Source organism: Excalfactoria chinensis, unplaced genomic scaffold (genome assembly GCF_039878825.1).
Source record: "Excalfactoria chinensis isolate bCotChi1 unplaced genomic scaffold, bCotChi1.hap2 Scaffold_1005, whole genome shotgun sequence".
NCBI classification, from domain to species: domain Eukaryota; kingdom Metazoa; phylum Chordata; class Aves; order Galliformes; family Phasianidae; genus Excalfactoria; species Excalfactoria chinensis.
The window spans coordinates 24921-38171 of record NW_027315582.1 but is presented as its reverse complement, the minus strand read 5'-3'; the positions used below and the strand labels follow the sequence as shown (position 1 = coordinate 38171).

The window sequence follows — 13251 nt, the reverse complement described above, 5'->3', positions numbered from 1 at the left end:
CTATAGGGTATGTTCCAACCCAACCCCATCCCATGGTCCTGTGGTCTTTAAGGACCCATCCAACCCAACCCCGTCCCATGGTTCTATGATCTATAAGGTATGTTCCAACCCAACCCCGTCCCATGGTTCTGTGGTCTTTAAGGACCCATCCAACCCAACCCCGTCCCATGGTTCTATGATCTACAGGGTATGTTCCAACCCAACCCCATCCCATGGTTCTATGACCTATAGGATCTATATAGGATCTATAGGGTATGTTCCAACCCAACCCCATCCCATGGTTCTATGATCTATAGGGTATGTTCCAACCCGACCCCGTCCCATGGTTCTGTGATCTTTAAGGACCCATCCAACCCAACCCCATCCCATGGTTCTATGATCTATAGGATCTATATAGGATCTATAGGGTATGTTCCAACCCAACCCCATCCCATGGTTCTATGATCTATAGGATCTATATAGGACCTATAGGGTACATTCCAACCCAACCCCGTCCCATGGTTCTGTGATCTTTAAGGACCCTTCCAACGCTCCTTATTGCGGTATAGGAAAGGAAAAAGAAACAACCAAGTTCTATGCCCTTTCCCTGACAAATCCTATCGGTTGGGGGGGGGGAAATCCCACTTGAAAGAGCCAGACGGGGAAATCCATCAAGCTGATAATTAACATGCGTTAATTATCAACAGAGCTTCTATGCAAGAGGTTTGCTTTTGTGCGACAGCTCCTCCAGCCCAATCTGTCCCCCCCCAATTTCTCCCTTCTCCAACACCTGACCCCGGGTTTTCTGCTTTGCCAGCCCAATCTGTCCCCCCCAACCCTTCCCCAACTCCTGACCCCCGGGTCTTTTTGCTTTGCAGGCTCTTCCAGACCAAATGCAGCAGCTGCTTGAAGGCCATCGCTCCAACCGAGCTCATCATGAGGGTGCTGGAGAACGTCTACCACGTCCATTGCTTCTACTGCTGCGAGTGCGAGCGGCGCCTGCAGAGGGGTGATGAGTTTGTGCTGAAGGAAGGGCAGCTGCTGTGCCGCAGCGACTATGAGAAGGAGAAGGAGATGCTGAGCGCCATCAGCCCAGCGCCCACCGAGTCCGGTGAGGAGCTGGAGAGGTGGGGAAGGGGCTGGTGGGCTGGGGTTGGTGGGTACGGTGGTGTTTGGATAGCCAGACCACAGTAGGAGCTGAGGGGGTTTTGGGGGTCCCTTCTAACCCAGCCATGCTGTGGTTGCATGATGTTTAAGGTACCATTCCATGGTTCAATTATCTTTAAGGACCTTTCCAACCCAATCCATGCTATGGTCTTTGAGGACCCTTCCAACCCAACCCAACCCATTCTATGGTCTTTGAGGACCCTTCCAACCCAACCCAACCCATTCTATGGTCTTCGAGGACCCTTCCAACCCAACCCAACCCAACCCAACCCATTCTATGGTCTTTGAGGACCCTTCCAACCCAACCCAACCCATTCTATGGTCTTCGAGGACCCTTCCAACCCAACCCAACCCATTCTATGGTCTTCGAGGACCCTTCCAACTCAACCCAACCCAAACCAACCCATTCTATGGTCTTCGAGGACCCTTCCAACTCAACCCAACCCAAACCAACCCATTCTATGGTCTTCGAGGACCCTTCCAACCCAACCCAACCCAACCCATTCTATGGTCTTTGAGGACCCTTCCAACTCAACCCAACCCAACCCAACCCATTCTGTGGTCTTTGAGGACCCTTCCAACCCAACCCAACCACTCCACCATTCCATGACCTTTGAGGTCCCATCCAACCCAACCATTCCATGGTTCTATGACCTTTAAGGACCCCCTCCATCCCACCCACCCAAGCACTCCATGGCTCCGTGACCATCCACATTGGCCATCAGCACCCCCTTACTGCCCACATCGCCTTGACCCACAGCTCAACCCCAGATCCCCTCTGCCTTCACTCAGCTCTTCCATTCTAATCCGCACAACAAGAGGAGCAAAACTCAGCGCTCCTTTCCACCTTCACCCCCCCGAAATTCAGCTCTTCCCCATCTCCCCCCTGCAGTGAAAAGCGAGGATGAGGATGGTGGCCACTCACAGGGCAAAGGCAACGAGGACAGCAAAGACCACAAGCGTTCCAAGCGCCCGCGCACCATCCTCACCACGCAGCAGCGGAGGGCGTTCAAGGCTTCCTTTGAGGTCTCTTCTAAGCCCTGTAGGAAGGTACGGAGGGACGGAACCGATGGGCCTACAAGAGTCCATTGGACCTCGTTCATTTCTGACCCAGCCTCTCCTCTTCCTTTACACGGGTAGGTGAGGGAGACCCTGGCGGCGGAGACGGGGCTGACGGTGCGGGTGGTGCAAGTGTGGTTTCAGAACCAAAGAGCAAAGGTGGGTGAGGGGGGGACGGGTGGACGTCCCACATCCATTCCAGTGCAAGAAAACAATAGAGAGAGGAATAAAAACCCATTTCCTCGGCCCGAAACGCGTATCTTGGATAGGGTGGGTCTATCTAAAAGCTTAGAGAGGAACACAGGAATTGCAGGGATGTTTGCAGAGCTGAAATGTTTTCCTTTCCAATGGCTCTTTTCCCCTCTCTGTGTGTGTGATGGGGAAGAGGAGAAGGCTTTCCCACGTCTTCCTGCAGGGAGGGCAGAAATGAGTCCTCAGATGGCATTTCCTAACGAAGACGTGCAGCCCTTCGTGGCGGCCCCATTGCACACACCTTGCATTGGAAGGGGGGCGTGATGGGGGGTGTATCACAGCAATGCTTGCTGCCTATGAGAGGTAGGAGACCCCCGTCCTGCCTCAGAACCTCACATCTGGGGTCTCTTTCTTCCTGCAGATGAAGAAGATTGCCCGCAGGCAGCAGCAACAGCAGCAGCAACAGCAGCAGGAGCAGGAGCAGATGGGGAACCCACGTTTGGGGTCCGGGAGGGGGACCGGGCGCAGCAGCAGGCAAAGCAATGATGACAGCGAAGGTGAGGAGCATTGAGCACCGATGTGGGGGGACTGGATTCCATCTGAGCCCCTTCTCCCCTTCCTTCCCGTGCTTATTTCTATAGATGGTGCAAGCGTTCACGGCCTGGATGGGATGATGGTTCCATATCCCCGGCTCCCCAGCAGCAGCTGCTGCCCCTGGACCAGAATGGCTACAGCACGGATCTCTATAGGCAGGGCCTCACCCCACCACAGCTGCCCGGAGACCACCTGCACCCCTACGGTAGGAGAGCAATGAGACCCTTCCCACCAAGGCCATCCAACCCCCCAAAGCCATCATTGGGTTCCATACAATAGGAATTGGGTTTGGGTCCCAGTGGATGGACGCAGCCTCCAGGCTGAGCTCTGCTAAAGGTTGGGAAATGAGGCTGGGGTCTTTTCTCCTATGAAAGGTGTTGGGTTGGGGACCCTGAAATCCATCCTCGGGTTCCACCCCAATGGCCAACAGGAGTTGGGTTTGTTGGGTTAAGGACCATGAAATCCATCCTCGGGTTCCACCCCAATGGCCAACAGGAGTTGGGTTTGTTGGGTTGATGACCGTGAAATCCATCCTCGGGTTCCACCCCAATGGCCAACAGGAGTTGGGTTGTTGGGTTGGGGACCCTGAAATCCATCCTCGGGTTCCACCCCAATGGCCAACAGGAGTTGGGTTGTTGGGTTGGGGACCCTGAAATCCATCCTCGGGTTCCACCCCAATGGCCAACAGGAGCTGGGTTTGTTGGGTTGAAGATCATGAAATCCATCCTCAGGTTCCACCCCTATGGCCAACAGGAGTTGGGTTTGTTGGGTTGGGGACCCTGAAATCCATCCTTGGTTCCACCCCAATGGCCAACAGGAGTTGGGTTTGTTGGGTTGGGGACCCTGAAAATCCATCCTCAGGTTCCACCCCAATGAACAACAGGAGTTGGGTTGGGGCTCCTGCTCATGTTGGTTGACTCCAGGCCCCACTGCAGTGCCACGCCATCTTGCCGTGCTCGTGCCACGTTGACACCCATTTCTCTTTGCTTTCCTCTCCCAGATTCAGAAGGAGTTTTCCATGACATGGACACTGACAGCATCAGCCACCTGGGGGACTGCCTGCTGTCCACGGCCGAAGCCAACCTCCTGCAAGCCCGCGTGGGCAACCCCATTGACCGACTGTACTCATGCAGAGCTCCTACTTCACCTCCTGACCTTCAAGCTGCTCCCCACCAGCATCCCCCAGTATCTTGGACAGATGCTGCTCTGGGTTCAGACACGAGACATTCTGCATCATGGAGGAGGCGGTGGATCCACCCAACGCAGAAGCGCTATTCCGCAACCTGAAAGACTTGGGGTTGCCTCTCTCCTTCCTTTCCAGCCACCTAGATGGACGGTGTCATGTTGTTTAGCTGTTCCTTTAGCAGTTTGCCCGGTGTTGAAGCTGTTTGAAGCACGATGTCCTCCTAACACAGCGAAGCAGAGCGGCCCCCAGCAGCAGCGCAGGCTTCTCCCCACACAAACTCTTGTTTATTCAAGTCCTGCTGCTCCTCTTTGCCTCATTCCCCATCCCAGATGCTTCACGGGGCAAGGTTCATCTTCAACGTGGTCTTGAGGCATCCCCATTGGGTGCCCTTCAGGCCTTCCCTTTGTGGCCATTGCAATGCAGTGCAGCTTTCCAACCTTTGGCGTTTCAGAAAGGCGTGAATGAAGCGGCTTGTGATCAAGTCTGCCTCCAGAGATGAGAGTGTTTCTGCCCTATGGTGGTGGAGGATGTCGAGAGGAATATGGCACGACCACAACTTGTTCCCTGCGGCTGTTCTGTCTTTCTACCTTCCTCTAAATGGGCTGTTCTGCTTCGTTTCGGGACACAAAATCACAGCTGCCAGCTCTGTGATCTTTAAGGACCCTTCCAACCCAACCATCCCACAGTTCCATCTTTAAGGACCCTTCCAACCCATCCCATAGCTCTGTGATCTTTAAGGACCCTTCCAACCCAACCATCCCACAGTTCCATCTTTAAGGACCCTTCCAACCCATCCCATAGCTCTGTGATCTTTAAGGACCCTTCCAACCCAACCCATCCCATGGCTCTGTGATCTTTAAGGACCCTTCCAACCCATCCCATGGCTCTGTGATCTTTAAGGACCCTTCCAACCCAGCCATCCAACAGTTCCATCATCTTTAAGGACCCTTCCAACCCAATTTCATGCCAGCATTCCATGATCTTTAAGGTCCCTTCCAAGCCAACCCACGTTGTGGTTCCATCATCTTTAAGATCCCCTCCAACCCAACCATCCCAAGGTTCCATGATCTCAGAGGTCCCTTCTCACCCAACCATCCCATCACTCGATGACTCCCCCCCCAGACTCCCCTTCCAGGCATCCCAGCCTCAAATACGTGATGGAAGAAATAAACAGGATGGCATTCCATGGCGTTACCCCCCTGACGAGCCTCATTTGGGCTATGAGGGCAACCCAGCAGCGATGCCAAGACTCAACCAAGAGCAAAGCGCGCCTCTGCTGTGGGTTGGGAAGGAGGGATCCATTTTCTCCCCCCTCACCCCCATCACAACACCCTTCACCATAGAGCCCTCATAGAGCCCCATAGAACCCCATAGGACCCCAATAGGACCCAATAGACCCCCATAGACCCCATAGAGCACCTTCAGTGAGGCAGAGAGAAGCTGGTGGGCGCCGATGCGAATAAAAACAAGTTAAAAAAAAACCAAACGAGTAAAACAAGAAAAAAACAGAAACAGAGATTAGAAACGTGAATTATTACCCAACGGAAAGCCTTTATTCTCCCAACCAAGACCCGAGTGTGGGATTCGGTCCTTGACAGCTGTGAAGGAAACGGAGCCAATATTGCTGGAAAGGTCAGGTTCTCCCAGAATGGTGCCAGATGAAGGAGATCCTCCAGAACTGATTTCCCCCACATCTGTTTGGACAGAGAGACCGACGAGCAGACGGCTCCCAACAGGAAATCGCGACTTACATCTTCAATCTTGACCTCCAGTTGCGCGTCGAAATGCAGCTGAGAACCCGGCCGGTGTTTTCTGTACGTGGTGTTTTGATTTCTAAGCCTTCTCCCCCCCACCCCCCCCCAATCCGGGGGGCTTTTGTCTGATTGTAGAAGTGTGTATTTCCCCTTCCAATGATTAAAAGAAGGTAAAAATACAAACAGCTCGCGGTCGTTGTTTGCGGTGACGGAGAAGCTTTGCAACCCCATTGCTGGGGGATGAAATGAGATGCGACCCCGATGCGTTTCGTTTCGTTATCAGGGATGTTTTTGTTTGCCCTTCCCAAGGGAATGGACAGAAAGAAAACAACCACAGCCCTTACAGAGCTCACCCCACACAATAAAGCCATATGCGGCTGCTGATGGGCGCTTCCCTTTGCGTTCACGCTCTGCAACCCTTTCCCATCACTTTGTAAGAGGGAAAGGGGGGGAACCCTTTGCACCAAGGGCACTTTGGGGTGTCATTTTGCCCTTCCTAAGAGGGAAATGGGGGGAACCCTTTGCACCAAGGGCACTTTGGGGTGTCATTTTGCCCTTCCTAAGAGGGATAGGGGGGAACCTCTTGCACTAAGAGCGCTTTGGGGTGTCATTTTGCCCTTCCTAAGAGGGATAGGGGGAACCCTTTGCACCAAGGGCACTTTGGGGTGTCATTTTGCCTTTCCTAAGAGGGATAGGGGGGAACCTTTTGCACCAAGGGCACTTTGGGGTATAATTTTGCCCTTCCTAAGAGGGAAAGGGGGGAACCCTTTGCACCAAGGGCACTTTGGGGTATAATTTTGCCCTTCCTAAGAGGGAAATGTGGGAAGCTTTTGCACCAGGAGCACTTTGGGGTGCCATTTTGCCCACTGGGAAGCGCACTTTGCTGCAGTGGGTTCACTTCCACCTTTGCCTTGTGCTGGCAGCTCAGCGGGTCGCATGGGGGTCCCAATGGAAGCACCAGCAGCACAGTGGGGCTCGGTGATTGCTCCCAGCTCTGTTTTGCAGCTGGAAAGGTGCTCTTGCAGCAGTAATAGACAGCAGCAAGCGCTGCTGCTTCTGAGGCAGGAGGAGCTTTGTGATTGGGATCCGACTCCTTTGCAAAGCACCGATGGGCAGCAGGGAGCTCAGTCCCATGAGGAATGTGCACTTCGGGGGGGGAGGCAATCACTGCAAGGCAAGGCTGAGCTCACCCTGCAGCAGAGCAGAGAGCAGCAGGGCAGCAGGCTGGATGACACCCACGCTTTCTGGCTTGGCCTTCAGAGCTGTTGAGAGGATCAAACCTCATAACAAGGCACTGGAAATTCCCGAGCATCCTCCAGCTCCGAGAGGAGGAGAAAGGTGAAGGAAAGCAAAAACAACAAGAGCGGCCAAACCCTTCATCTGCCCACCCCGCTCCCCTCGAAGCCCCCAACAGGCCCACAGCCAAGGAAAGCAAACTGGTGTGTGCCAATGGAATGCGGCTCCTCTGCCCTCCGTCGCTGCCCACCGCGGACCTGGGAGTTGCTGGCAGCATTAAATCTCCCCCCGCTGACACCAAAGGGACGGAGCTGATTTATGGTTCCTTTCAGTATGAGAAGCAGAGTGTAAAACGAGAGTATTTTCTGGGTGAAAAATTAAAGAGGTTTTAAGGATGGAAGGAGGGAGGGAGGGAAGTTCCTCATTCCGGGCCGGTGTGTGATTCACCTCCAGAGTTCTGCTTGGATTGCAAAGTGACATCAACCCCAGTTAAAGGAGGGGGAGAAAAAAGACCTGGAGCTCGACTTCGTGTTATGAGCTTCAACCTCAATTAAAGCTATGGAAGGGACGGAAAAAAGACCTGGAGCTCGACTTCATGTTTTGAGCTTCAACCTCAATTAAAGCTATGGAAGGGACGGAAAAAAGACCTGGAGCTCGACTTTGTGTTTTGAGCAGGGAATCCGGCTTCACCCGCAAGCAGAGCTGAGAACAATTAAAAGCAGGAGGGAAATAAAACACAGAACGGGGTGAGGATGGGAGCCAGGAGGCAGAACTGGAGCAACATTGCCTTGTGTTTTCAGATGGCAGCTGAAAGGCAGCACAGCAACCCGTCCTTTCCGTAGGGGATGCTCTTCGGGTGCTGCTCTTTAGGAAGAGGCTGGTTATGTTTCCCAATAGAAACACAGAAGCGATGGATGGATTTGGAAGTGAACAGCTTTTTCTCCTCTTTCTCGGGTGGTTTCTCACCTTTTTCTTCCACTTGTCAAAGCCAGAACGCAAAGGGCAAAGAGCAGAACTTTGTTTCCACGCTACCCAGGTTCAGAACTGGCCGGATCCTGCTGTCCCACGAGAGGCAACGCGGCAGCTCAGAGGTTAATGGGTTGATGAAGAAATAATGGAGCAGCTCCAGCTCTGAAGGAGACCTGAACGGGCTGCAGAGGAGGCCCCACATCACCTCAACCCTCATGAAAAATGGCTTTGCTTGTCGCCGCGTTGACGTTTCAATGCGGGGTCAACAACCTGCAAAGCGCCTCCGTTCCCACACAGCCCTGAATCGAGCTGTTGGGGCTGCTCAGGATAAATGCATTAAGAAAATGGCTCAAAAAAGATGTTTTTCCTCCCATATTGCTTTCCAAAATTCCCTTTGAAGCAAAATCTACCGTCCCCTTTTCCCTCCTGACTTGGAAAACGGGTGTTTTAGTTTCACATTTCAAACAGGGCGTTCAGTAAATAGGGAATCTCATCTGCTCCATCTCATATCCCACTTGTAATGAAGAGAGTCGAGACGATTCGGGCTGTGCTGGAAGCAAGGATAGAACCATTTCCATCTGCTGCCCCTCAATACAAAGCAGTTGGAGAACACAAAGCGATGGCTGCCAACCCTGCTTGGCTTCACGCCGGGCTGGAACGCGGATCCATCCGACCTGAGGTTGGAAATGGCAATGGGTCCCAGCCAAGATCCTGCTCCACACCCCACCTTTCCTTTCAGGTAGAACAACTCGCAGCCTCATATTGCACGGGTGGAAGCTCAGGTTGGGCTGTTGGGATCTATTTCTCCTCACAAAGAGCAGTGCGGGGTCGAGAAACAGCAGTTTGCCAATAGAAAGCAACGCAACGGAGGAGAGCTGCTCCAGCTCTGCAGAACGGCCCGCAGCTCTTCATCCACTCCTTGGCAAACACCCTCAATAAACATGATCATTTATTTCTATTCATTACAGCCCCAAAAATCACCTCCCTGGAGGGCTCAGTGCCTTCCCACCCTCCCCATAGACAGATCTCCATTGCAATGCCAATGGATCTACCTTCCCCATAGACAGATCTCCATTGCGATGCCAATGGATCTACCTTCCCCATAGACAGATCTCCATTGCGATGCCAATGGCTCCACCTTCCCCATAGACAGATCTCCATTGCGATGCCAATAGCTCTACCTTCCCCATAGACAGATCTCCATTGCGATGCCAATGGATCTACCCTCCCCATAGACAGATCTCCATTGCAATGCCAATGGATCTACCCTCCCCATAGGCAGATCTCCATTGCGATGCCAATGGTCCCACCCTCCCCATAGACAGATCTCCATTGCGATGCAATGGATCTACCCTCCCCATAGACAGATCTCCATTGCGATGCCAATGGTCCCACCCTCCCCATAGACAGATCTCCATTGCGATGCCAATGGCTCTACCTTCCCCATAGACAGATCTCCATTGCGATGCCAATGGATCCACCCTCCCCATAGGCAGATCTCCATTGCGATGCCAATGGCTCCACCTTCCCCATGGACAGATCTCCATTGCGATGCCAATGGATCTACCCTCCCCATAGACAGATCTCCATTGCGATGCCAATGGCTCCACCCTCCCCATAGACAGATCTCCATTGCAATGCCAATGGCTCCACCCTCCCCATAGGCAGATCTCCATTTGGCTCCGAGTTTGAGGAGCTCTGAAGTTCGCAGTCTGAAGACTCCCCCTGCTGTTCTAACGCAGCCCCACGGTGCTCCCAGAATGGGCAAGCTGGGAACTCCATGCTTAGGGAAAGGTCAATGGAGTCGGTTCAGCTCTAATAGCAGCATCCATCAGCAGTGAGGAAAGGCAAGAGTTGGCTTCAGTCTTGCTTTGCTGGCTATGGGGAAAGGCAAGAGTTGGCTTCAGTCTTGTTTTGCTGGCTATGGGGAAAGCCAGATTTGGCTTTCAGTCTTGTTTTGCTGGCTATTTTTGATCATGATAAAGGGAAAAACGTTGTCCTTAGTGAGGAACCTGTAGGAAAAATAAGAGGTGGTTTTCAACCCAACAAGCCATAAAGGGGGGAGCAGCGACCCGACCCAGCACCATGATGAGAAGACAAAGAGTTTTCCTTCAGTCCTGAGGATGAGTTTTAATCCCGGGGGTCCCCTATAAAGAAAACAGCACAAAGCAAAGAATCAGAGATAAAAGTGAATGGGAGAAATACTTGATAGCTCCATTCCCTCCTCCCACTTTGCTTCCTGTTCCTACATGGATGGCGATATCCTATAACAGGAGAAGAACCTTAAAGGTCACAGAACGCAATGGGTTGGGTTGGAAGGGACCCCAAAAACAACCAACTATGGAATGGTTGGGTTGGAAGGGACCCCAAAAACAACCAACTATGGAATGATTGGGTTGGATGGGTCCTTAAAGATCACAGAATAATGGGATCAACCAAACATGGAATGGCTGGGTTAGAAGGGACCCCAAAAAGAACCAACTATGGAATGGTTGGGTTGGATGGGTCCTTAAAGATCAAAGAACGATGGGATCAACCAAACATGGAATGGTTGGGTTAGAAGGGACCCCAAAAACAACCAACTATGGAATGGTTGGGTTGGATGGGTCCTTAAAGATCAAGGAATGATGGGATCAACCAACTATGGAATGGTTGGGTTGGATGGGTCCTTAAAGATCAAAGAACGATGGGATCACGGCACAGTTGATCTGGAAGGACCCCAAACCCCCCCCAGCCCCACTTTTGCCATGGGGTGGGCGCCCCCTTAGGGCTCCATAGACAGCACCTGCAGTGATGGGGCACCATGGGCCTCCCCTCCCCCTGGTTAAAGAGTTCCCTCCTTACATCCACCCTATATATCCCATATATCCCACCTCTGAGTTTAAAGCCATCCCCCCTCACCCCAGCTCTTCCTACCCATGTCAAAACTTCCCTCTTATTTCCAACCTTTGAGCACCAAAACAGCCTTAAAATCACTGCTTGTTTTAGGATCCCCCTCCCATTTATAAACCAGCTCTTCAATGACAAAGAACCCCCATAATTAAAACCTCATCTCTCCATGTATTCCAATGCCGGATCTTTGCATTGCTCACCTCATGCCGGGAGCTTCACCCTGTCAGCACAGCTCAGGAAGGCATTGACGTGCTCACTGCAGTTCAGCACTGAAGCCTGGTTCTCCTTCAGGCACCGCTCGAAGGCGCTGAAGGGCTCAGCACAGTCCTCCTTGATCCGCTGCACTATGGGGCTGTGGGGCAGCACAGGGCCCTAAGCTCCCCCTATAGCCATACAGGCACCGTTGCCCTCGCAGAGCCCTAAAGGACCCATTTCCCTTCACTTTAGAGCCCCATTTCCCCTCTCAGAGCCCTAAAGGACCCATTTCCCTTCACTTTAGAGCCCCATTTCCCCTCTCAGAGCCCTGAAGGACCCATTTCCCTTCACTTTAGAGCCCCATTTCCCCTCTCAAAGCCCTGAAGGACCCATTTCCCTTCACCTTCTCTCTCTGAGTCCCACAGGTCCCATTACCCCTTCAGAACCCCAAAGGCCCCACTTCACCCCCTCTCCCCCTCAGGCCCCACTTTACATCCCCCAGGCCCCACTATAACCCCCATCCTCACCCCCCCACTTTACCCCTCCCTCCCCCCAGGCCTCTCTTTACCCCCCCAGGCCCCACTTCAACACCCCCCCTCAGCCCCCCTTTACCCCTCCCCATCCAGGCCGCACTTTACCCGCCCCTCCCCCCCCCCCCCCCCCCCCAATTCACCTCTAGGCCCCACTTCACCCCCAAAGGGCCCACGTCACCCCCCCCCATCCCAGGCCCCACTTTATACCCCCCCCCCAACCCAGGCCCAACTTTAACCCCCCACCCCCTCCCTTCCAGGCCCCACTTTAACCCCCCCCAACCCCACATTGCCCTACATTACTCCCCCCCAGACCCCACTTCAACCCCTCCCTCCCTGGTCCCATTTTACCCCCCCCCCAGGCCCCATTTATACCCCCCCCCAGGCCCCACTTTATACCCCAGACCCCATTTTATACCCCCCAGGCCCTACTTTATCCCCCCCCCCCATCCCAAGCCCTACTTTATACCCCCCCTCTCCCGTCACCCTCCCCCCACCAGGCCCCACTTTAACCCTCCCCCCCCCTTCCCAGCCCCACTTTAACCCCCAACCCCACATTGCCCTATATTGCCTCCCCCCTAGACCCCACTTTAAGCCCCCTCAGCCCCACTTTAACCCCCCCAGGCCCCACTTTAACCCCCCCCCCCCCCCAGACCCCATATTGCCCTACATTAACCCCCCCCATCCCAGGCCCCACTTTATACCCCAGACCCCATTTTAACCCCCCAGGCCCTACTTTATACCCCCCTGCTCCCCCCACCAGGCCCCACTTTAACCCCCCCCCCCCCCCCCCCCCCCCCAGGCCCCACATTGCCCTACATTACTCCCTCCCCCCCAGACCCCACTTCAACCCCCCCAGGCCCCTCTTTAACACCCCCCCCCCTTCCAGGTCCCATTTTACCCCCCCCAGGCCTCACTTCAACCCCCCACCCTCCCTCCCTTCCAGGCCCCACATTGATTACCCCCCCCCCCCCCCTTCCAGGTCCCATTTTATCCCCCTCAGCCCCACTTTAACCCCCCGCCCCAGACCCCACTTTACCCCCACCCCCCTTCCAGGCCCCACTTTAATCCCCCAGGCCCCACATTGCCCTACATTACCCCCCCCTTAGGCCCCCTTTACCCCCCCCCCCCACTCACTGCGTGTTGGCGCACCGCGCCATGTTGTTCCTCAGGCTGTGACAATCCGTCTGCCACGAAGTCGGGCTGGCGGCCACGCAGCGGCCATATTGCTCCATCTCCGTACGGCAATACCGCGCCGTGATCTCCAGGGCCGCCTGCCTGAGAGGCGACACCGAATGAACCGAACCGAACCGAACAGAACCGGACCGAGCTAGGCCCGAGCTAGGCCCGAGCTAGGCCTGAGCTAGGCCCGAGCTAGGCCCGAACTAGGCCTGGACTAGGCCTGAGCTAGGCCCGGTCCCCTCCATACTCACATCCCTCTTCCGCCTCACTACGCATGCGCAGCACTCCGTTTCCGGAAGCGGAAGTGCATCTCCTT

The 13251-nt window shown here is 54.2% G+C and overlaps 2 protein-coding genes across 3 annotated transcripts; one reads left to right on the top strand and one right to left on the bottom strand.

The window, feature by feature from the left end:
* Positions 1 to 857: 857 nt before the first annotated feature.
* LOC140264768 (LIM homeobox transcription factor 1-alpha-like) lies at positions 858 to 4272 on the top strand (the record flags this gene model as incomplete). Its single annotated transcript, XM_072360678.1, is given in 8 exon segments — positions 858 to 1090; positions 2039 to 2196; positions 2287 to 2364; positions 2819 to 2954; positions 3039 to 3086; positions 3089 to 3196; positions 3992 to 4114; positions 4117 to 4272. Coding segments are annotated over 8 exon segments (913 nt in total), but the record flags the coding sequence as incomplete, so codon positions are not given.
* A 4795-nt stretch (positions 4273 to 9067) lies between these two features.
* Positions 9068 to 13248, bottom strand: CHCHD5 (coiled-coil-helix-coiled-coil-helix domain containing 5). Of its 2 annotated transcripts, XR_011906104.1 has the most exons (5): positions 13187 to 13248; positions 12891 to 13031; positions 11229 to 11380; positions 9790 to 10283; positions 9068 to 9274 (listed from the first exon to the last, which is right to left on the bottom strand). XR_011906104.1 is itself a non-coding variant. In XM_072360682.1 (4 exons), coding segments are annotated over exons 1-3 (294 nt in total). In that variant the 5' UTR covers positions 13189 to 13248; the 3' UTR covers positions 9068 to 10283; position 11229. The 2 variants fall into 2 exon arrangements, 1 of the variants encoding a protein (XP_072216783.1); XM_072360682.1 differs by having other exon boundaries at positions 9068 to 10283.
* Between the last annotated feature and the right edge of the window lie 3 nt (positions 13249 to 13251).